Source organism: Zeugodacus cucurbitae, chromosome 3 (assembly GCF_028554725.1).
Source record: "Zeugodacus cucurbitae isolate PBARC_wt_2022May chromosome 3, idZeuCucr1.2, whole genome shotgun sequence".
Taxonomy (NCBI): domain Eukaryota; kingdom Metazoa; phylum Arthropoda; class Insecta; order Diptera; family Tephritidae; genus Zeugodacus; species Zeugodacus cucurbitae.
In genome coordinates, this window is record NC_071668.1 from 46,047,159 (window position 1) to 46,072,303 (window position 25,145).

The 25,145-nt window shown below is 34.7% G+C and overlaps 1 protein-coding gene across 3 annotated transcripts in view; it reads right to left on the reverse strand.

The window, feature by feature from the left end:
* LOC105219978 (serine protease easter-like) overlaps positions 1-25,145 on the reverse strand; it is a 40,147-nt gene that overhangs the window by 12,661 nt on the left and 2,341 nt on the right. For 2 of the 3 annotated variants that reach the window (XM_054227155.1, XM_054227156.1), the window contains exons 2-5: positions 13,333-13,496; positions 6,465-6,519; positions 5,795-5,943; positions 5,422-5,572 (exon numbers count right to left, since the gene is read on the reverse strand). In XM_054227155.1, the coding sequence (XP_054083130.1) occupies positions 5,422-5,572; positions 5,795-5,943; positions 6,465-6,519; positions 13,333-13,496 (519 nt within the window). The remainder of the gene's footprint in view (positions 1-5,421; positions 5,573-5,794; positions 5,944-6,464; positions 6,520-13,332; positions 13,497-25,145) is intronic. The other variant, XM_054227157.1, reaches the window with a different exon arrangement.

The following is a 25,145-nucleotide window of genomic DNA, read 5'->3' on the forward strand; positions in this document are numbered from 1 at the left end:
TAGGTTTTTTGTATATAACTTGCAAACCAATAAAGCTATATAAGCCAGACTTTCTGCAGTCGTTTCTTTTAGCCATATCCTTATACAGTCCAAAAATGAAAGAAATCGGATAACCACGCCCACCTCCCATACAAAGGTTAGGTTGAAAATTACGAAAAGTGGGTTAACTCCCTAACGAAAAACGTCAGAAACACCAAATTTAACATAAGAAATGGCAGAAGAAAGGTGCACTGAGATTTTTTTACAAAATGGAAAATGGGCGTGGCGTCGCCCACTTATGGGTCAAAAACCATATCTCAAGAACTATTCGACCGATTTCAATGAAATTCTGTATATAACACTTTCTTGACACCCTGATGACACGGGTGGAATATGGGCGAAGTCAGTTCACAACTACATCTACTTCCCATATAACCCAATTTTGAATTCCATCTGATTCGTTCACTTTATAATGTATTCATAAGGAACCAATGAAGCTAGCGGAATAAAACTTTACACAAATACTGTATTTGAGCTGTGACATCACTTGTGGAAAAATTGTCAAAATCGGACCATGACTTTTCAAGGCCCCTGATATCAAACATGAAGAACTCAGTCCCTAAGGTTAATTTTTCACCGAAAATATAGGTAAATCCCTCAGATATTTTAATGTAATTCATTCCCTCTGAATTTTTTTCTTATAACAGTTTCTCTCTGTACCTGAACTGGTAAAAATCGGGTCATAACTTCCCCCAGATCCCATATACCTAATTATAAGTAATATTAAATTAAGTGATCGTATAGTCTTCGATACATTGTATCTTGGTGGTGAAAACGAGTGAAATCGGTTTAGGAATTACCTCAGTCCCCATATACTAATTATGATGATTTTCGTTATTTTATTGAACTTTATGCCGAATATATGCGTCGAATTATGTTGTCTTTATAAAATTACATCAATAAATTGCGAGAGTATAAAATGTTCGGTTACACCCGAACTTAGCCCTTCCTTACTTGTTACTCATGTTTTCGCTTGCACTGACGGACGGACGGACAGACATCCGGATTTCAAATGTACTCGCCACCCTGATCACTTTGGTATACATAACCCCATATCTAACTCATTTAGTTTTAGGTGTTGCGAACAACCGTTATGTGAACAAAACTATTATACTCTTTTAGCAACGTGTTGCGAGAGTATAAAAACACCTTAATATTTTCGAAAAATTGTTGATGAATTGGAGTATAAAGGTAAAAACACAGAAATCCGGTCAGTTAACGTTTACATTAAGGGAAGAGAATTTCCCCCGTATAATTAAGTGGCTCTGCAATACCTGAAAGTGAAACTGACAAAAAACTTGTTCTTTATTTGCTCCTGGGTATATAGCAACTTCGAAATACACAAATACTTAAATACACCTTTTGTTGAAGAAGAAATCTGCAAAGCCTGTCGAAAATACCTAGACAGACTGCCTCACCATGAAAACTTATTGGTACTAAATTTACGAGACAACAGTAAGGATGTTAGTCGCTTAAAACGAACTCACATTTTGGATCTTTCATAAGTATAATTATATAAAGTATTAAAATAAAGTAATTGAAGTACATTTATATATGAATATTGATTATCCTCAATGGAGCACATTCAATCTAGTCATTATTATTGTATTTATAAAGTTTGCTAATTGTCACTTGATAGATTGCAATTAACATATATGTATGTATATTAGACTGGTCTACCGCCCCCGCAAATTTTTCCTTTTTATGCCAATAACGAAATTCCAAAATCTTAAACTGATTGCCCTAGGTTAAGGCGTGGCACATGCCCACTAAAGTGGCTAAAACCGGTTTATATGGACTTTTCAAGAGACAAGGCACGAAAATATAAGTAAAATGTTTCATAGATGTCTTTAGTATATTATTATATTGAAATTAACTTACTTTTAATGATTAATATTCTTTATAATCATTTAAACTTAAGCGCAAAGGTCTGATTTATTAATGCTAGCGTATTTTTTCCTATATTCAGTTACTGTTTGCAAGATATATTGTTTCTCTTCTTCGTTTTTTGTTAGAGCTGCATTATATTCTTCCATTAGTTTTACAAAACGCTCTGCGGTATCATTAACAACATGTAAGTTTTTCACAATATTCATTCCTTTTTGAAATTCGGATTCATTGTGCCACTTGGATGGGTCAAGTTTTAGAAAGTTAGTTTGAATATTAAATCTTTCGAAAAAGCTCATTGTTTTTTTGTTAACAAAATCTGAAATATTGTTTTGGTTTAATTCATTCATGTTTGTTACTATTCTTTTATTCTCATTATTTTGTTCTTTTTTGAGATTTTCAACCATTTTTCTCTTTTCTCCAAGGTCTACAGCATTATCAAAAAATGAAAGACCTGCTGCTTCAGGTGTCAGGTACCACAAGTGATTCGAAAACTTGAGCGTTACTTCATTGCTTATTATTTCATTCAATTCATTGAATTTAATAATATTTTTTAATAAAATTTAAATCATTTAAGGGTGCTTTCGCGGCAATTGGCACTTCAATCCACGGTCTCAAATAAATTTTCAAAATGAACACACTAATATCTTGTATAGCGTTTGCCTCATCTGACGACATTAAGAATTGGTGGCGGAAAAGAAAAATCTTTATTGTATATATCGCTTTAGCCATCCATCGGGCATGATGCATCGCTCCAGGTGATTTAAACCTTACAGGCTCTGTGTTTCGACCAAGAAATATAAGGCTCAATTCCAATAACTCCCTGTAGTCTGCCCTGGGATGTTGTTTAGTGATATAGTTATGAGCAAATTGAGCTAATTGGTCTTGTTCAGCTTTGTTTAGCGCAAGATTTATTTTTTATCCACCATTCCACTTGCAAATTTTTGCTGATTGATTTTGGGCCAATTTTTTTGTAAACGCTGGAAAATATCTAATGATGGACCACTTAATTTTAAATCATATTTCGCGAAAGCACTTTTTAGCAAGAGCTCATATATGTGATGACGGCAAGGGAGATATAACAATTCTCTATTGAGGTGTTGTTCTAATAAAATGCAAGTACCTTGTAATCTACCTGTATTTGTCGCGGTAGTATCAAAACATAAAGCTTCTACCTTGTTCGGAAAGAATGTTGTTAATATTTACTATTATAAGAAATTACTTTTAAATACCTTTTCTGTTAGATTCCATTCCTTTAATAGTTCGAGTATGGCGTAAGTCTGTTCTTTGCCAGTACCAGCTGACAGGGCAGGTACTCCAAGTAGATGTTCAATGCCATCTGTTGTTATCACAACTGGTAATCTATCCACTTTTGCGTTTCCTGTGATTGACGGTAAAATTTTTCCATCCCAATGTACCGTAATTTGATTTATATTGCTGTTTTTAAAATCCGTCATCAGTTTTGCTGCAGTTTCCGAAAGAATTTGTTTACGGCAAAGCCGAATCGATGTCTTGCTGATTACCAATGTACTGATATCATGTTCCAATGCTTCAGCCGCAGCTATCAGAATACGTACTGCGTCCCTATCACTGACTTTGCACTTGTCTAAGGTCGCAACAAGCTTTGAAGTGATAAAATGTTTCATTCCTCGTTTTCTGTTTTTTTGTTGAAAGCTACAGTTAGCAGTTTGATCAGTATTATCATCAGTATTATCATCGTATACATCAATTAGTTCTTCAGTATTGTCACTCAAATCATTCGCTGTTACTTGAAATTGTTCTTCATCCTGCTTTCCTTTTCGGATTACCTCTTTCTCAATACGAGTATTTCTTCGCTTTCTTTGCCAACATTTTATTTTACGATTTAAATATATGTAAGTTTACAGAGTTGCCTTTTTGCGATTTTTTTAAAGGCTTATGTTTTAAAACTTTTATGCAAACAGTAACTGAGTATAGGAAAAAATACTGTAGCATTAATCAATCAGACCTTTGCGCTTAAGTTTAAATGATTATAAAGAATATTAATCATTAAAGGTAAGTTAATTTCAATATAATAATATACTAAAGACATATATGAAACATTTTACTTATATTTTCGTGCCTTGTCTCTTGAAAAGTCCATATAAACCGGTTTTAGCCACTTTAGTGGGCATGTGCCACGCCTTAACCTAGGGCAATCAGTTTAAGATTTTGGAATTTCGTTATTGGCATAAAAAGGAAAAATTTTCGGGGGCGGTACACTCTTTTTGCAAAAAAAAAATTTAAGTCCGGTCTAATGTATATTGAAAAAAAATTAATGAAAAAATATTTACATAAAGGAACCTACATATTATTAATCTACATACATAATCCCGAAATAATCACATACATACATTTGTATGTATATACGTATAGAGTGAAACGTCCACTTGCGGACACCTCCAATAAGCGGACCCCACTATTAACCGGGCATAAACATGTAAATATGTAACATAATAGTTAAATAACAATTTGTAGCTTTTAACACGACATGATCAAAAGTTCTGAATCAATACTTTCTGTGAAAGAAAAAATGAAAATATTAAATGTGATAGATAAAGTAAATTTATCTGTTCGGGCTCTCGGAAAAAGGATGGTGCTTTATAATAGTACACATTTCTTTAATTTTATTTGTTTGTTTTAAAGATTCGTAATTGGAAACTCCGGGCTCCACTATTGTGAAACAAAACCACAAAGATATTAAAAGCATTTGGTTGAGTGGTGATAACATACATATGTATATTAGGCATATAACAAATTTTGACGAAAAATTTAGCATACCACCACGTGGTGGCAAATATTGTAATGAATATCACTTTTTTAGGTGATTTCGGTTCAAAAACGTTCCGCACAAAAATGGATTTCTAAAAAAAGTAAAAAAAAAGTCAGCTGTGTTATTATTATATTGAATCAGAATTTTCTGAAGAAAAATTAGTTTGGGGTGGGTGGGGCACTTCCCTTAGGTCCATTAAAAGGCGTTTGGAATAATAGGAAGATTATTAGTTAAATAAATATCTATTATTATGAAGAAAAACGTGTACAGTGTACAAAACTTTTTTGTTTCTTTCAGCAGTTCTGATAAAAAAGTAATTTCGTTTTGCGCGGAAACTTTTTTGCAATTTCGCAAAAAAAAAAATAATGGGGTTCATACTTTTTTATTCTCTATTCGACTATGGTATGCCGTTTTTCGTATTTGCAAAAATTGTAAAAAGTAATATGCGTAATGTATATATTCAAATCAGTATAAAACCTTCTTAAATAAACATGGCTCAAAAAAGACAATCTGTGTTTTGAGTGGTATTTCATAGGCAGAAGACAAAATGATTGATGTTAGAAGTCTGTCAGATGAATGGAAATCAAATCTGAAAGCTTGAATGTCTTGCGGAATTATCTGCGAATAGCTACTAATTGTGGAACCGTCAGTGTCCGGTTGTTGGAGGTTTCACTGTATATATTCTCTAGAGCGAATGTTCTCACCTCTCGTGTATATAAGCAAAGCAGTCCATGGGAATTCATCGATATCCGCCACGGTTCCACCATAAATGCGCCCCGTTAACGAAGTTTTTCCACAATTGGGGGACAACGGCAATTCTCCTCGATTATTCGTCGATGGGTCGGGGCAGCATACCTAAATACATTATTTATGGCATTTAAGGAAGTAGGAAAGATGTGTTTGACATGGCGATATGTGAAAAACCAAGAAGAAAATATATTGTACATATGTATATGGATTACCCTTGTACCAATATAATTATTGTATATCAATTAATTAAATTGTAAATCTAATACATAATTCTGAGGGGCACAAAGTTTATAATGAAATTTTTGTAGATGTAGTTTATTATCTTACCTGTCGTGTTTCCTGTCTACAAACGCTTTTGGTTAAGAAATTTCTTTCATTTGCTGATAAATCTTCTTTTATTAACGATAATAAAGAACCACATTCAAGGATGGAAATGCAACGTCCGTTTTTGCCATTCGGAGTTTCGCAAGCATCTTCTGTAAAATAAATAAAAATATGTATACATAAGTATGTATGTATGTACATATATATATATATATATAAATGTATGTATGTATGTGTAAAAGTATAAAGTAAAAAGTAAAAGTTGTTCGTTCCAGAGAAACAAATGAGTTTTTCAGGAAAAGAATTCACTTCTCGATTGACCCACTCGTAGCCCAGACTTAAACCCTACATACATCTGATTCTATTCGAAGGTTTTTATGTTAAACGGCCATAGATTTAAGGGTCGCGTTTAAAGAAGCTTGGGATAAAGACTTTAAAAAACCTTGGCTTTGTGCAGAAAATAGTAATAAACAAGTAAAACAAGAAGTTGGCAGTTGAGATGCAATGTATTCCTTTGAAAAAATTATTTTTTCATAGAGATTTTGGAAGAAATGTCAACTGAAAACAATAAAATAAATGTGATTTTCTTGAAATTACAGATTTGTTGCTTTATTCTTGACGTCTTTACTTATTTTAATAATATTTAAATATTGATGGGTAATATTATACTAACCTGGTTTTCCTTTCAAAATATTGTCATGAAATTGTTGAGACTTAGGGCAGCAAACCTTAAAATACAAGTAAATGAAATCCAATCAATAATAATATTCTGGACAATGGTTTTGTTTTGCATTTTGTCCGTTTAATTGATTATCGCATATAACTGATTAGAAGATGATGTAATATAATTTTGTTTTCGCTGTATTAATATGATGAGTATTGTGATTCCAGTTAGGTAATTGACTAACTATACTCTGTGGCGGATTAAGTATTTTGCCGCCCTATGCCTTGTCTGATTAGCCGCCCTTTTTAAAGGATGAAATTTTATTTCTTTGAGTCCGTTCATATTAATAAGATATAATATTTATTTCATAAAAGTATAATTGTTAAACAATACAAATAAATATTAACAACATAAATAACAGTCAGTTTTCTTAAACTATAATGTATAACTTAATTTTTAAATATCTTCTTTCAGGCTTTCGTCTGAGCAAAATCATCAATTATATCGTTGTAATCAATTTCTTGAACTAGTTCGGCTGCAATTGACAGTAGTGCTAAAGCATTGAGTCTTTCTTGGCCCATACTTGCGCGTAAATACGTTTTGACTCTTTTTAAGGTGGAAAAAGATCTTTCTCCTGAACAGTTCGTAGCCGGAATTTTGTTGAAATATTGCATTCTTTAGAGGTGGTCATTCAAATAGCACTTTTTTTGAAAGTGAATATTTTTTTGCAAAAACCGAGTGGGGTTGCACTCTGGGAGTGCAGGCAGAAGTGAAAACTTGAACTTTTTTTTGGTGCGCTCGCGAGATGAGAAATTGTAAATAACAAAACAAGTTTACTTGTTGAATTTTTTGAATGGACATGAAGTATAATAATATAGAAACTATATTCGAAGGAAGTGGTTTTATTTAAATGATTAAATATTAGTAAATAGTAAATACAAAATTTATCAATTCTCATCCATAATTTCATCATTATCAGCATTTTCATCATTGTTATCAGGATATTCATCAAATTTTAAAACTGAAACAATAGGTCTATGGTAACTAAAGTATGAAATGAACAATTTTGATTTAAGTCTATTTATATATCTTGTGAATACTGCATCAATAGTAGTTTTATATTTTGTTGTGCTAAGATTGCGATCATTGGACATCGTTAAATCAAATTCTTTATATAAAAATTCAATTAATGATTGATTTTTGACATCTGCAAAGTTTATGTTGAAATCTCCACTCAAAATCATAGGATAATGATCAAATCTTCTATTAATTTTCATCATAAATAGTGCGCAAGCAGCTTTAGAATAAATGAATAAATTTCAATACAAGAATTCTCGTATTGCTTGTAAAGACTGTTTTGTTGAAATATAAACGGCAGCCGTTATTATTGTTTGTCCATTAGAATGGCATTGGGGAATACATACATATATCACTAGTATTCGAAACATTAGTGCTAAAGATACTGGTATATCTCGCATGCACTTCCATATGATCTGTAGAAAATGTGGCCATAGTATCATCGGACCGATGATAAATAGCCACCCACCTGCTGGATGATTGTCTCTTTTGAAACTTGCTATAAAGTTGAATTTTGGAATGTCAATGGTTTCTTCGTTACTAACATGACTTTTCTATTAACATACTCATTTTCTCAACAAGAGCATCAACTGATAGGTCATGTAGATTTGACAATTGAATGAAAAAATAGATAACCCTTTTTTGTAGAAATTAAATCAATAAATGTCAAATGAAATATTTAAATAAATAAATAAATTTTCCATTTAATATTCATTTATAAAATAAATATAAAAAACTCTCAATCTTGTCTGCCGCGAGGGCACGATCGAATTCCCATGATAAAGACTGCGTTTAGTATACATATATTATAAGAATACGCGCGGTGTATATCAGAGAACTGCAATTATTCCATTTTTTGAGTCATTGGTTGAGTAACATAAAAAATAGTATTAAGCATATAAGTCAAAACTCATCAAACACTAATATCCACTAAAACACATTTACGCACAGCACACAAAGCGAGAGTATGAATAATGAGTAAGTTTCTCTTGATACGTTTCGTTGAAGTGCTCAATTGTTTCATGAGACAATAATTCGTAGTCACAATTCCACTAGTTCCGATCAGTGTACAGAACTCATTCAAGTTTATTTTCATCGTAACCAATGAATAAGTGAGTAAAATCAAATTGTTACTATACGCTCGTTTGAGTCATAAATTGACGGCACATATGTATAAGCATAGAAATACTATAAGTTTTCTTTGGTTTCGTGGAAATGAGTCTTAGTAATTTTTATACTCTCGTAACAAAAGTTGCTAAAGAGAGTATTATAGTTTTGTCCACATAACGGTTGTTTGTAAGTCCTAAAACCAAACGAGTTACTGCCTTCCCTAAATAAAAGCGGCAGCGGCAACAAACTGTCAAAAAATTCTCATGCCCATACAATTTGTATGGCGCATACCTAAATAACGCGACGGTGACGCTGAGCGGTTGAAATTTTCTATTTTGACAGAGCGTTCCGAAGTAAAGTTGGCTGCGAAAAACGAAGTTTCTCCGTTCAATAAAATTTCACAACAACAATTCAAGTAAACATTTTGATATTTGACGTAAAGTTGCCGCTTTTTTTTAGGGATGGCGCATCGACGTTAACGCTGAGCGGAAAAAAACGTTCCGCCAACGCTTTTATTTAGGGAAGGCAGTTAGATATAAGGTTATATATACCAAAGTGATCAGGGTGACGAGTAAAGTTCAAATCCGGATGTCTGTCTGTCCGTCCGTCCGTGCAAGCTGTAACTTGAGTAAAAATTGAGATATCTTAATGAAACTTGGAACACGTGTTCCTTGGCACCATAAGCTCGAAGATGGTCGAAATCGGACCATTGTCACGCCAACAAAATGGCGAAAACCAAAAACACATAAAGTGTCATAAGTAAGCCATAAATGAAGTTATAAAAGTAAAATTTGGAACAAAGGATCACACGATTTCGATGTAACTTTTTTAGGGAAATGGGCGTGGCCCGCCCCCAAATCGGTTATTTGTATATAACTCGCAAACCAATAAAGCTACATAAACCAAACATTCTGCAGTCGGTTCTCTTACGTACCCCACCACACACCATGAAAATAGTTGAAATCGGATAGTAACAACGCCTAAAAGTGTCTTAACTCACTAACGAAAAACGTCAGAAATACTAAATTTCACAGAAATAATAGCAGAAGGAAGCTGCACTCAGTATTTTTTACAAAATAAAAAATGGGTGTGGCATCGCCTACTTATGAGTCAAAAACCATATCTCAGGAACTACTCGACAGATTTCAATGAAATTCGGTATTTAATATTTTCTTGACACCCTGATAACACGGATAGAAAATGGGCGAAATCGGTTTACAACCACGACTACTTTCCTTATAACTCAATTTTGAATTCCATCTGATTCCTTTACCTTATAATATATAAATAAGGAACCAATGGTGATAGCGAAATAAAACTTTATACAAATAGTGCATATCATCTCTGGCTTCACTTGTGAAAAAATTGTCGAAAACGAACTATAACTTTTCAAGGCCCCAGATATCGGATATGTTGAACTCATCGCCTAACGGTAAATTTTAACCGAAAATATGGGTAAATCTCTCAGATAATTTAATGTAATTCAGAGGAAAGTGTTTTCTTCTAATAGTGTGTCTCTGTTTGTTAAAATCGGGTAATAACTTCCTCTAGCCATAGGTTTTTTCAAAAATACGTTGGGCTTTATTCAGCATATATGTATTGGTTAATATGTGAGATATCTTTGCAAAATTAAGTGAGTGTATAGTCTTGGATATAGTGTACCCTGCTGGTGAAAATAAATGAAATTGGTTCAGGAATTACCTCAGCCCTGATATACTATGTATATGTAACGATTTTCGTTATTCTATTAAACTTTATGCTGAATTTAATAAAATTTCTTCAATAAATTGCGAGAGTATAAAATGTTCGGTTGCACCCGAACTTAGCCTTTCCTTACTTGTTGATATTAATATTAGTACTCATTTGCACTAATTTCATTAGTATTCAATCTGGTCTATATTTGTGTAAAATCTCATCTGTCGCGAAAACGGCTGAAAATGCTCACCCACAAAAGTGCCCAACGCGCCATAAGAAATTTTCACTTCAAAAATATTAGACGTGACTTTTTAATTCGAATTAAGGTTGTGTACAATAAAGTGAGTTAATTCAAGTGAAAATGGGCCGTGGTAAGCACTGTACACCGGAAGAACGACGCATTATGCAGAATACGGAGAAATCTGGTAAAACTGTTGCCGAAATTGCTGTTTTATTGAATTGTTCCCGGAAAATGGTTTATAATGGCCTTAAACTCATGAAATCTAATGAGATCTGTTTGACCAAAAACAAAAAAAAAAACTCCAACCACCGCGTAAGACAAACATTACTGAAGATAGAGCCATAGTCCGGAAAAGCAAGGCCGACCCGTTTAAGTCTTCAAGACAAATAATGCAGGAAATCAATGACGAATATGGATTAAATATATCGCGGAAGACTGTTGGAAGACGAGGGCCCAATTATTCGCATTAACGGAAAAATGGATCGGTATCAATATTTAGACATATTAAGGAACGAAATGGAACCATTTGCTTTTAATTGCATTCCCCTTCGCTGGACTTTAATGCAGGATAACGACCCTAAGCATACGGCGAAGGTCACAAAGGATTGGCTTGTGAAAGAAAATATAAATGTTTTGGATTAGCCAGCGCAAAGCCCCGATGTTAAAATTAAAATTGCGGCTAAAAATTTCTCAAATTTTGAACATTTAGGTGTTAAGGAAGCTTGGTACTCCATCCCAAAGGAGAGGTGTGAGAAGCTTGTAGAAAGTATGGTACGCAGATGTAATGCCGTAATGCAAAATCGGGGACCAAGTATTAGAAACGTAAATATATTATGGAACCAAATCGTTATTAAATTTCATTAATTTCACATAATTTTTGCAGGTTTGGTAAATTGTGCTATTTGAATGTCCAAGGCATTTTAGAGGGAGTTTTTCAATTAATATTAATTATTCGTGAATTGCTAATTATTATTTTTTACGTAAATGGATAAATTAATAGACAAATAATAATATTTTTAGCCTTTTAAAGAACTTTGTCATTTGTATAAGCTCTTATTGCTTCTTATGACTATGTGTGCTATTTGCGTGACCACGGCAGTATATATCGACATAAATATATACTTGAATTTTAATAACATTTTAAAATAATTACGAATTATTGCTTCAAGCTATAATAGTTCGTTAATATAATTTACAATATTGCGAAAATGAAACATCAATGTTATTAAATTTTTATTTTCTTCAAATTGTTCCTATTTTTCAAAAAAATGAATGAATTGATTTATTTGATTCTATAGAAATCATTTTTAAGAATAAAAATATTTTTATATACACATAAAAAGATGAATTTTAAATGAATATCAATTCATATATGAAACACAGGAATCATTGAAAATAAAATAAGAAAACATTGTGCAATTTTAGAAGCGGCTCACTTGTAAGAATAACTTTACTAAAGATACAACAAGTCAACAGAGCTTTGAAAATTCGTCAGAAAAAGCTTATCAATATTCAATTATTTCTGTTAGAAAACATTTTTTATCAGTATTGTACTCACTAAAAAATAATAAGAAAATGAATTACATTCTATTTCATAGAAATTTATTTGTAAATTTATATTAAAAAATCAGAATAAATCCTTAAAATGTATTGTTGTCACATTATATCAGATTTAAAATTTAACATTCAGTAATCCATCACTGACTATACTATACGTATTTAGTATACATGGTTATTATCATAAACCATTCACAATTCTGTCGAATAATGAATACTGAATCCATTCCAAAATGTGTATAATATCGCAGCATTCTGCACATCCAGTACTTGACAAAACATTTGCAACTGAATGATAATGACATTACCATCTCCGCTGGAGACCTATTATTTAGTTTTTTTTACACAATGGATATTAATTTAGGTAAACAAAGTAAATTTTCTCCATGCGAAGGTGGCTTTGGAAAAATTTATCAGAATTTGCCAAATTCCTGCGATCAATTTTAATGGGGTTAAGATCTGGCGATTACGGGGGTTACATTTCATACACTTTATTCCTCTGAAACATGGTTTTGTGACCTCTTCCATATGCTTACGGTCGTTGTCCTGTTGGAAGACTCTCTAAAGTGGTTTTTCCTATTAATCATGTTGCAACATATCGGATGGAATAATGTCTTTGTAGACGTAGCATGGTATCAATAAAAGTATGAGGCTTTTTTCAAGACGTTTGTTTCGTGATAATCGAGTGCTACACGTTATCACATTCTACCAAACTAAGTGTGGACTCATCCCTGAGAAGAGCAGTTTTTCAGATGCTTATCGCCGATTCTATATGATTTTTTTAGGTCAATAACTGTATATGGCGAATGTTTTTGCGGGTTAAAATACAAAATAAAAAGCTAATTTGTCTACATTAATGTTTAATTGAATTTAAATAGACGTGAAAATGAAATGAAACTCTGCGACAAAGACCGTAATTGTAATTATTATATATACGTTATTTGTCTGCGAGTTATGTTCATTGCTGGAAATAGCAATCAGCTAATGAAACTTACCAACTTCTTAGGAAAAGCAGAAACATAAATGTATAACAGCTAGTCGATTATCGAGTAGCCGGCAGTGTGGAGGGCAAAAACTTGTTTCGCAATCAAAATTTTAATTGATCAATTAATTTGGCTGTGTGAAAAGGCTATAAGAGAAGCTCGAGTAATCGACCATCAAAGTTTTCTGATGGGAGCATCAATGTGTTGTACTTACCAGAATACGTTTGCCAAGTTCACCACATCTACTCCGCCTTAAAAATATCATTTCCGCTTCTCCTATACTGGGTTTAATCATGTTATTAAGTTCTGTGCATTTCTGTATTAACATGCATTCGCCGGGTGCGCCGTTTGGTGTTTGGCACGCTCCATAACTCTCTTCTGTTTAAACGAAAAATTATTTGTATTATTTGTACATACGTATGCATAATGATCAGGAAATAGCCGAAAGACTAGTTTACAGTCATTTTGCGACTGTGATGTTAGAGGCCGTGTCTTAATAATTTTGGGTTGCTAAAAACGAAAATGATATTAAAAATTTCCTAACACGTAAGATTTTTGAGTTATGATTTTTTTAAATTAAAATCATGTTACAGTGGAACTTCTCTAACTCGAATCACCATAATCCACAAAAAACTTCGGGTTAGAGAGTCTTCGAGTTATGTTGTATGAAATTTGACTTCTATTGCCAATTCAAGAATTCGAGTAATGAAGAACTTCGAGTTAAGGAAGTTTGAGTTATGGAAGGAAATTTGTATGAAATTTGATATCTAAACGCTACTGCCAATTCAAAAGTTCGAGTTATGGAGATCTTCGAGTTATGGAAGTTACTCTGTATATTAAATTACAGTATGCACAAAGGCAACTTGTGTTCATAATAAAATTGGGTGCTATTGTTTAAAACCTCAAACCCCGTCAAAGTTCACTTTTCAGAAGAGTTGTAGTCAAGAGGTGTAGGGGTTCAGAATGTTTATGTAAATTAATACCCAAGAAAGTCTAACTTCCTGTTACTTCTTAATTTGTAAATTCTACTTCACATTTAATTGCCAGGCGACTGCTTCTTCTAGCAGGTTATGCCTGCGCGTTATGGAGGTGTCGCTTTTGTTTTAACCTTGAACTCTTTCACGTCGTCGTCGCTGAGATAAGTCAGTTGTAATAACGGTTGGCAAAAGAGAACACGGGTTAGGTAAGGTTAGGTTAGTCTGGTGGGCCAACAGGCCACGCATAGACCAGTTATCATCCTTAGCGATACCAAATGGAGTCCCGTCACATATTCTCTGAATAGTAGTAATCTCATAGGATGTCAGCGCTTAACGCGAATTTTAAGAGATGATGAGGCCTCACTAATGGTATCTTCTCCAACTTATCCAACTGCGGGGCACCTAGGTACATGAAGCGTTGTCTTGCTAGTGTGGGACAAACGCACAAGAGATGCCCCACTGTTTCCTTGGTGCCATGCTCTTGACAATTCCTGCATTCCTCCCGATCTGAAAGCCCCATTTTATAGGCGTGCGCTGCTACTTGGCTGTGACCAGTAAGTTTGCTAACCATGGTCCTACAGTCCTTTCTGCACAGTGATAGTACACACAGTACTTTGCACATTTGATTCTCTTCATCATGCATCTGTCAATATCATCGTGCAGACAGTGCATAGATTTGCCAATGTCGATCATGTTTTCGGGGGACAGCTGTACACTGATCTTAGTAATCCCGTCAACGATTTCGTTACCATCGATGCCCTTGCGGCCTGGCACCCATTAGAAGTGTAGCAGCCGCCATGCTTTTCAAAATCCTTTTGGCCGATATTCGAAACGAGGTTATTGCTTTGATTGTCGCTTGGCTGTCTACGTAGACGTTAACTCTAGAGTATCGGGTTGGTGTATTAGAGACTAGTTCCGAGCTTTCCCAAAAGCAAACACCTCAGCCTGAAATATATTGCAGTAGTCCGGCAGTTTGGAAGGTTCCTTTATACCTAACTCCTGACAGTATATTCCTGCATCAACTCCATTATCCATTTTCGAACCATGTGTATAGATGTTTAAGGTATTGCGTTTAGTTGTATTGCCCTTACGTAAACCACCCTTTTCCAAGTTTACTTTAAACCTTCTTTTCCAGTTGTAAAATGGAGTCAAATAGTCGTTACTTATCAGTATGCCGTTAACAACCGAGCAGTGCCCGAAGGTTCAATGTGTCAAATTTACATTGCATATTTCGGTAAATATTTGGGAATTTTTACTGAAATTTAGTAAAAATGTTTCACCTAGCACATGATGGTTTGGCACCGAATAGAGAAGCCATCGGTACATACCTCTCTCCATGCCAAATAGACGGAAGACATTCAACAATATTTACGTTATGAAAAACGCATATTGTCTTCAACTGCAACGACATCACTGCCATCCTAAAAATGCGATGGTCGGGACATGATTGACATGACAAAGACAATCAAGTGACTTCTACTACAGCTGTCATGCACCAGAACACGTATTTGGTGGAAAATGATATTAAAAATTTCCTAACACGTAAGATTTTTGAGTTATGATTTTTTTAAATTAAAATCATGTTACAGTGGAACTTCTCTAACTCGAATCACCATAATCCACAAAAAACTTCGGGTTAGAGAGTCTTCGAGTTATGTTGTATGAAATTTGACTTCTATTGCCAATTCAAGAATTCGAGTAATGAAGAACTTCGAGTTAAGGAAGTTTGAGTTATGGAAGGAAATTTGTATGAAATTTGATATCTAAACGCTACTGCCAATTCAAAAGTTCGAGTTATGGAGATCTTCGAGTTATGGAAGTTACTCTGTATATTAAATTACAGTATGCACAAAGGCAACTTGTGTTCATAATAAAATTGGGTGCTATTGTTTAAAACCTCAAACCCCGTCAAAGTTCACTTTTCAGAAGAGTTGTAGTCAAGAGGTGTAGGGGTTCAGAATGTTTATGTAAATTAATACCCAAGAAAGTCTAACTTCCTGTTACTTCTTAATTTGTAAATTCTACTTCACATTTAATTGCCAGGCGACTGCTTCTTCTAGCAGGTTATGCCTGCGCGTTATGGAGGTGTCGCTTTTGTTTTAACCTTGAACTCTTTCACGTCGTCGTCGCTGAGATAAGTCAGTTGTAATAACGGTTGGCAAAAGAGAACACGGGTTAGGTAAGGTTAGGTTAGTCTGGTGGGCCAACAGGCCACGCATAGACCAGTTATCATCCTTAGCGATACCAAATGGAGTCCCGTCACATATTCTCTGAATAGTAGTAATCTCATAGGATGTCAGCGCTTAACGCGAATTTTAAGAGATGATGAGGCCTCACTAATGGTATCTTCTCCAACTTATCCAACTGCGGGGCACCTAGGTACATGAAGCGTTGTCTTGCTAGTGTGGGACAAACGCACAAGAGATGCCCCACTGTTTCCTTGGTGCCATGCTCTTGACAATTCCTGCATTCCTCCCGATCTGAAAGCCCCATTTTATAGGCGTGCGCTGCTACTTGGCTGTGACCAGTAAGTTTGCTAACCATGGTCCTACAGTCCTTTCTGCACAGTGATAGTACACACAGTACTTTGCACATTTGATTCTCTTCATCATGCATCTGTCAATATCATCGTGCAGACAGTGCATAGATTTGCCAATGTCGATCATGTTTTCGGGGGACAGCTGTACACTGATCTTAGTAATCCCGTCAACGATTTCGTTACCATCGATGCCCTTGCGGCCTGGCACCCATTAGAAGTGTAGCAGCCGCCATGCTTTTCAAAATCCTTTTGGCCGATATTCGAAACGAGGTTATTGCTTTGATTGTCGCTTGGCTGTCTACGTAGACGTTAACTCTAGAGTATCGGGTTGGTGTATTAGAGACTAGTTCCGAGCTTTCCCAAAAGCAAACACCTCAGCCTGAAATATATTGCAGTAGTCCGGCAGTTTGGAAGGTTCCTTTATACCTAACTCCTGACAGTATATTCCTGCATCAACTCCATTATCCATTTTCGAACCATGTGTATAGATGTTTAAGGTATTGCGTTTAGTTGTATTGCCCTTACGTAAACCACCCTTTTCCAAGTTTACTTTAAACCTTCTTTTCCAGTTGTAAAATGGAGTCAAATAGTCGTTACTTATCAGTATGCCGTTAACAACCGAGCAGTGCCCGAAGGTTCAATGTGTCAAATTTACATTGCATATTTCGGTAAATATTTGGGAATTTTTACTGAAATTTAGTAAAAATGTTTCACCTAGCACATGATGGTTTGGCACCGAATAGAGAAGCCATCGGTACATACCTCTCTCCATGCCAAATAGACGGAAGACATTCAACAATATTTACGTTATGAAAAACGCATATTGTCTTCAACTGCAACGACATCACTGCCATCCTAAAAATGCGATGGTCGGGACATGATTGACATGACAAAGACAATCAAGTGACTTCTACTACAGCTGTCATGCACCAGAACACGTATTTGGTGTCGGTTTCGTAGTGCGTCCAAGACTTCGCCACCTCGTCTCTGGATTCACACCTGGGAGCGAGCGAATCGCCACGATCAAAATCAAGGGCAAACGGGGTTGGCACGAGAAGGATGACGAGACCAAAGAAGATTTTCATGCACTCCTCGAGCATATGTACTTACGAATGCTGCCCCCGCCACGATATCAAAATCGTGCTTGGCGTGCACGATCAAACTACCGATAACGGTTTGAGGCTGATCGACATTCAGACCACTACCTTGTTGCAGCCAAGGAGCGTGAATGCCAGCGTAGCGTAAATCGTACGCCAAGTTATACACGGAAAGCTGAACGACTCCTGTCATCATGCAAAGGATCTCAGGGGTTAGGAGACCACGTCACTGTTGACAGTTATAACTTGATGAGCTTAAAGATGAGCACTCCTTAGGAGCGTTCTTATTCACTTTTACTTAAATTGAGTTAATGTGTGTGTATTATTTAAGAAACGGTGGTTAGTTGTCCAAAGTAATATCTAGGTTCGAATTTTCTCAATAAACATGTATGGAATTATTTGAAAAATAAACTTAAAAAACATACAATTTCGTTAGTGGGCAGTCTAAAACAGGCCCTAATAGAAGAGTGGAGCAAAATACCCACTTTATTTACAGCTAAAACCATCTCTTCGATGCATGTTGGACCCACTAAATACTAGTTTTTAAATAAGACAGGGCAATATACGAATACAATTACTCATTTCATTCAGTTACGAAGAAACGACCATTAGAGATATTTTACGGTAGGAAAGTAACAACAGATCCAGATCAATATGAAAAGATCGACAGGATAACATCGACATATTAAGGACAAAAAGAGACACAGACTTATTAAACCATAACAAAAATCGAAGGAAAGTAATTAATTATCAACCAGGATAGGAAAGGAAGTAGTCAAGGAAAACGAAAACACTACTATTTTAACAGAATGAGGAAAAACAGTTCATAAAAGCCATATCAAAATTTAACATTTACAGACTATAACTATGAAATATGACTGGCCCTACAGGTAAATAGTTAATATTAATTACGCATCGCAATGGGCACGGTTAAATATTACAAACGCAATTTTATTAAATGAAGACGAGTTAATTTAAATAGAGAACATTTTTAAAAAGAACAACTTGGAAAACCTTTCGATAGAAGAAATCATGGGGTTTTCTGATATTTCAATTCTACACAATAAAACTACGCTTTTATACATTGTTAAAATACTAAATATAGAAGAAAATGAATAAAATATACTTGTAAAACCAATAATAAAAAACAATTCACTTATAAGTTTAAACACAAATGAAATATTTGTTAATAAAAAATTTATATCTAGCGTTCTAAAAAATTTAAAAACAGAAGCAAATATAACAAGTAAGGAAGGGCTAAGTTCGGGTGTAACCGAACATTTTATACTCTCGCAATTTATTGATGTAATTTTATAAAGACAACATAATTCGACGCATATATTCGGCATAAAGTTCAATAAAATAACGAAAATCATCATAATTAGTATATGGGGACTGAGGTAATTCCTAAACCGATTTCACTCGTTTTCACCACCAAGATACAATGTATCGAAGACTATACGATCACTTAATTTAATATTACTTATAATTAGGTATATAGGATCTGGGGGAAGTTATGACCCGATTTTTACCATTTCAGGTACAGAGAGAAACTGTTATAAGAAAAAAATTCAGAGGGAATGAATTACATTAAAAAATCTGAGGGATTTACCTATATTTTCGGTGAAAAATTAACCTTAGGCACTGAGTTCTTCATGTTTGATATCAGGGGCCTTGAAAAGTCATGGTCCGATTTTGACAATTTTTCCACAAGTGATGTCACAGCTCAAATACAGTATTTGTGTAAAGTTTTATTCCGCTAGCTTCATTGGTTCCTTATGAATACATTATAAAGTGAACGAATCAGATGGAATTCAAAATTGGGTTATATGGGAAGTAGACGTAGTTGTGAACTGATTTCGCCCATATTCCACCCATGTCATCAGGGTGTCAAGAAAGTGTTATATATAGAATTTCATTGAAATCGGTCGAATAGTTCTTGAGATATGGTTTTTGACCCATAAGTGGGCGACGCCACGCCCATTTTCCATTTTGTAAAAAAATCTCAGTGCAGCTTTCTTCTGCCATTTCTTATGTAAAATTTGGTGTTTCTGACGTTTTTCGTTAGGGAGTTAACCCACTTTTCGTAATTTTCACCTAACCTTTGTATGGGAGGTGGTCGTGGTTATTATCCGATTTCTTTCATTTTTGGACTGTATAAGGATATGGCTAAAAGAAACGACTGCAGAAAGTTTGGCTTATATAGCTTTATTGGTTTGCGAGTTATATACAAAAAAACTTATTTGAGGGCGGGGTCACGCCCACTTTTCCAAAAAAATTACATCCAAATTTGCCCTCCCTAATGGGATCCTATGTTCCAAATTTCATTTTCATAACTTTATTTATGGCTTAGTTATGACACTGTATAAGTTTTCGGTTTCCTCCATTTTGTGGGCGTGGCAGTGGATCGATTTTGCCCATTTTCGAAAGCAACCTCCTCAGGGTGCCAAGGAACATGTGTTCCAAGTTTCATTAAGATATCTTAATTTTTACTCAAGTTATCGCTTGCACGGACATACGGACAGACGGACAGACGGACGGACAGACAACCGGATTTCAAATCTACTCGTCATCCTGATCATTTATGTATATATAACCCCATATCTAACTCTTATATTTCTTGGTGACACAAACAACCGTTATGTGAACAAAACTATGATACTCTGTGCAACAGGTTGCGAGAGTATAAAAATGTTTGATAAAAACAATATTGTTAATATAAGTAATTCAAATTGTATTCCTAAGTTAGTTAAAGAAGAAAAAGCGATGTGTAGATTTAGCCATTCTGACCACGTAGGAGATGTGAAAGAAATGGACGACATAACTTGAAATGACACAGATTTGCATTTTAGAGGGTACCTATCTAATACAAATATGCATTAGATGATAGTGCTAATCAACAACTAACGGTTCAGCAATCACCGCACCACCAAACTGCAATGAATCAACAATTGAAATACAAAGTAACCTACCCCAATTCAATAACATTCCAAATTTCTAGAAATCGCTTGAGGACAAGCATAAATTCGAGGGGGAAGAGTTAAAGAACGAAAATATTAAAAAACAAGTAAGAAAGGGCTAAGTTGGGGTGTAACCGGACATTTTATACTCTCGCAATTTATTTATTTAACTTTATATATAATATTAATATATTAACGTAGTATTTGTGCAAAGTTCTGCATCGAGATCTTCACTAGTGCTTACTTTATACATTGAAAAGTTAACGATTCAGATCGTCTTCAAAGTTCTGGTATATAGGAAGTAGGCGTGGTTGTGAAGCGATTTGGCCTATTTCACAACATATCATTGGGATATAAGGAAACTATTTCAAACCAAGTTTCATTGAAATCGGTCGAGTAGTTCCTGAGATATGGTTTTTGACCCATAAGTGGGCGACGCCACGCCCATTTTACATTTTGTAAAAAAATCTGAGTGTAGCTTCTATCTGCCATTTCCTATGTGAAATTTAGTGTTTCTGACGTTTTTGGTTAGTGAGCTAACCCACTTTTAGTAATTTTCAGCCTAACCTTTGTATGTGAGGGGGGTGTGTTTATTATCCGATTTTTGTCATTTTTGGACTGTATAAGGAAGTGGCTAAAAAAAAAACGACTGCAGAAAGTTTGGTTTATATAGCTCTATTGGTTTGCGAGATATATACAAAAAACCTATTTGGGGGCGGGGCCACGTCCACTTCCCCAAAAAAATTACATCCAAATATGCCTCTACATAGTGCGATCCTTCATACCAAATCGAACTTAACCTTCTTATGGTGCCAAGGAATACGTGTTCCAAGTTTCATTAAGATATCTCAATTTTTACTCAAGTTACAGATTGCACGGACGGACGGACAGACAGACATCCGGATTTGAACTTTTCTCGTCACCCTGATCATTTTGATATATATAACCCTATATCTAACTCATTTAGCTTTAGGACTTACAACCAACCGTTATGTGGACAAAACTATAATACTCTCGTAGCAACTTTGTTGCGAGAGTATAAAAACAAGCTCTGCAATTAATAATTTGTAACGACCTAAAAGAATGACACAATTAAAGAAATGCAAGCTCTGCAATTAATATTTCGCAACAATCAAAATGCAAGCTCAGCCTAATAACTAGCACGGAAATAAGCCAGCGAATCAAGCAACACGTGCACCGAATTGACCAATACCAGAGAACGTTAAATATAGAGAAGGTTCATGGTGTGCCGATTGTCAAAGTGGTCCTCTTTTCGCAGGGGTACTCGCCAAGATGAGCGTGTTTCACCACAGAAAATTATTGGCGTGTTTCACCACAGGTTTAACATCGGCGCGCTCGAAAATAGCAGAATTGAGCGGTTTCAGTGTTATGTTAATTTCAATGTTAATTACTGTACGCTTACAGTTTCGCCAATATACAATGCGCAAACGACTCTGTATATGATTTCGTTTATATTTGATATCAAAATATATACGTACATATGCAAAAATGCATGAATTATTATTTAAAATGCTTTGAAGTATCTAATAAATTAATTATTTTATTCATATGCTAAAATACAATGTAATTATATACTATATATGTACATATGTATATTTATTTTCTTTGGTTATTAAAATTTTCTATAATATACCAAAAGAATAAACTTTCGCGCATAATTTGAAATTGTAAACAAAATCAAAAGAATCATACGCATAATGTTTGTAAATTTGTTTACATGCATATGTGCGTAAATATGTGCCTCATGGTTTGTTGTAAAATCTTCGTTGCCACGGGCAACGAATGGCCGCAAATTGTGATTTTTTGTTCTCAAGTCAAAGCAGTGTCGCACGTTCGAAGGGAAGGGGTCCAGGTCCCCAACTCATGTAATCGTTTAAATTTTTATGTCTTGATTCTTACAGAAATCAGTCGTAGTACATTGAAATATGGCATAATATATTGGTAGAATATTTAAATACATTTAATTATTTGTATTTGCTAATTGTAGGTCAGTACTATACAATACATAATTAGCGCATTTATAATTAGGGAACACTTGAAACGCCTCTGTAAAGCTCGATGTGTCGAAGGTTTGATGGCCGCCTGCGCGACGTCAAAACGACGCAACATTGCGTTGTTGGTAGAAAATCGGCTTGTCGTAAATATGTATGAATATGTATGAGCATGCAAACATATCGACATAAATTTTTGCGAGCCTCAAATCAGAATTTTTGCTGAAAAATATTTTAAAAGGCTATGTTGCCATTTTTGTACCTAGGTTTTTGCGATGTTGTAAATTTTCCCTCTGGAGGGAACATTAGAAAAATCTTCAATTTATGATTTTTGTCATCGTCGCGAAAAGCCGTTTGTAGACATGGCATGCGCAGGGAGGTGTGTATGGCGTTGTTTTTATGAATGAAGCAACTTTGCCAAGTGAATGTGCGCTTGCGTTCATGAATGAAAATGGTTTTGTTGTATGTACTACAAAATTTGGCTTCGTTGATTGGCTGCCATATTGACTTGTGATGCTGCTTATGCGTTTGAGGCGCTTGTTGTTTTTGTAGAAAATACTTTTGATTTTTTGTGATGGTGACAAACTTACGTGTACGCATATGCGAATGTAAGTTTGTGTATGCATTACTTGTTCGTCAATGACATACAAACATATTTATGTATATGCATATGTGACAATGTGTGCATATGACCTTCACTGATAACTGATAACGAGACAATACGAATTTTGGAAGATGTCCATACATATGCATCTACATATGTATGTATCAAGCGCTTTTGTATATATATATATATGTATATATCTAGGTATACACATGTATGTATATACAAGTCTCATATAATGAAATATGTAGTTAATTTTAGTATTGTAAGAAATGCATTTAATATAAAAATAAAAACATTTTTTATGAAAGTAGGTATATTATTTTAAAACATAACATTCATATGTAGGTCCGTTTAAACATGCCGACAAATATGCCTCTGAAATCGCATAATTTATTTGAATTGAATAAATTTTGCATGCAGTCATAAATAAATATCATATTAGCACATATGATTGCATATAAATGTATCAATATATAAGCAAACGGGCTAACATCCCGATATAATAGAAATGTAAATCTCTGAGCATATTTTTCATTTAATGCTCAGCAATGTTAACGTGACGCTGTTAAAATTTCTCCTTCCGAGCTGGCTGAGGTGAAACACGCTCATCGTGTTTTGTTAGATTTTGACAATTCACACGCTGGTCCGCAATTGGACCTTCTCTATATTTAACGTTCTCTGCCAATACGTAAATCAGCACATTTATATAGGGCTAGGTTTAATATAATACTTTAGTTATAATTTAGCAGTCGTAACTCAACAATTGTAACCAATCAATTAATTGTCATGTAAATATATATTGGCAAAAATTAAATCATCCATTTCGTGTTTTTATTTTTATACTCTCGCAACAAATGTTGCTAAAGAGAGTATTATAGTTTTGTTCACATAACGGTTGTTTGTAACACCCAAAACTAAACGAGTTATATATAGGGTTATATATACACCAAAGTGATCAGGGTGAAAAGTGGAGTTCAAATCCGAATGTCTATCGAAATCGCAACTAAAATTGCTACTGTGATCACTGAACAGTGATTGCTACTTTCAAACTGATATTGCTACTGAACAGTGATTGCTACTTTCGAACTGCTATTGCTACTGAACATTGATTGCTACTTTTCGAACTGATATTGCTACAGTGATCGAATTATAATCACTGAACTGCTATATGAAACAAGCACGGAACTTCTCTACTGTGATCGAACTCAAATTACTGAGCTGCAATTGCGAATGTAAATCACTGCTATTTACAAAAACTGAGTTGCTATATGCGATTTTTTAATCACAGTGAAGAAATCACCGGTAGTGAAACATCGCTCATCACTACAGCACGTGCAGATACGGGGTTTCCTGCCTTTGAAGTATAGTTTTCCAGAAGGTTTTTTTAATTTTTCTAACCATTATTAAACTCTCGCAACAAAGTTGCTAAGAGAGTATTATAGTTTTGTTCACATAACGGTTGTTTGTAACTTAACGAGTTAGATATAGGAGTATATACACCAAAGTGATCAGGGCGACTAGGCGAGTCAAAATCCGAATGTCCGTCTGTCCGCCCGTTCGTCCGTAAGTGCCAGCTGTAACTTGAGTAATAAATAAGATATCTTGATGAAACTTGGCACCATAGGAAGGTTGTTTTCGAAGATAGGCAAAATCGGGCCACTGCCACGCCCTTCATACAATGAAGGGACATACTTGGGTGTAATTTTTTTGGGGAAGCGGGCGTGGCCCCGCCCACAAATCGGTTATTTGTATATAACTCGCAAACCATAAACGCTATATAAACCATTTTTTTATTAAGTCCAAAAATGAAATCTGATAATAACCACGCCCACCTC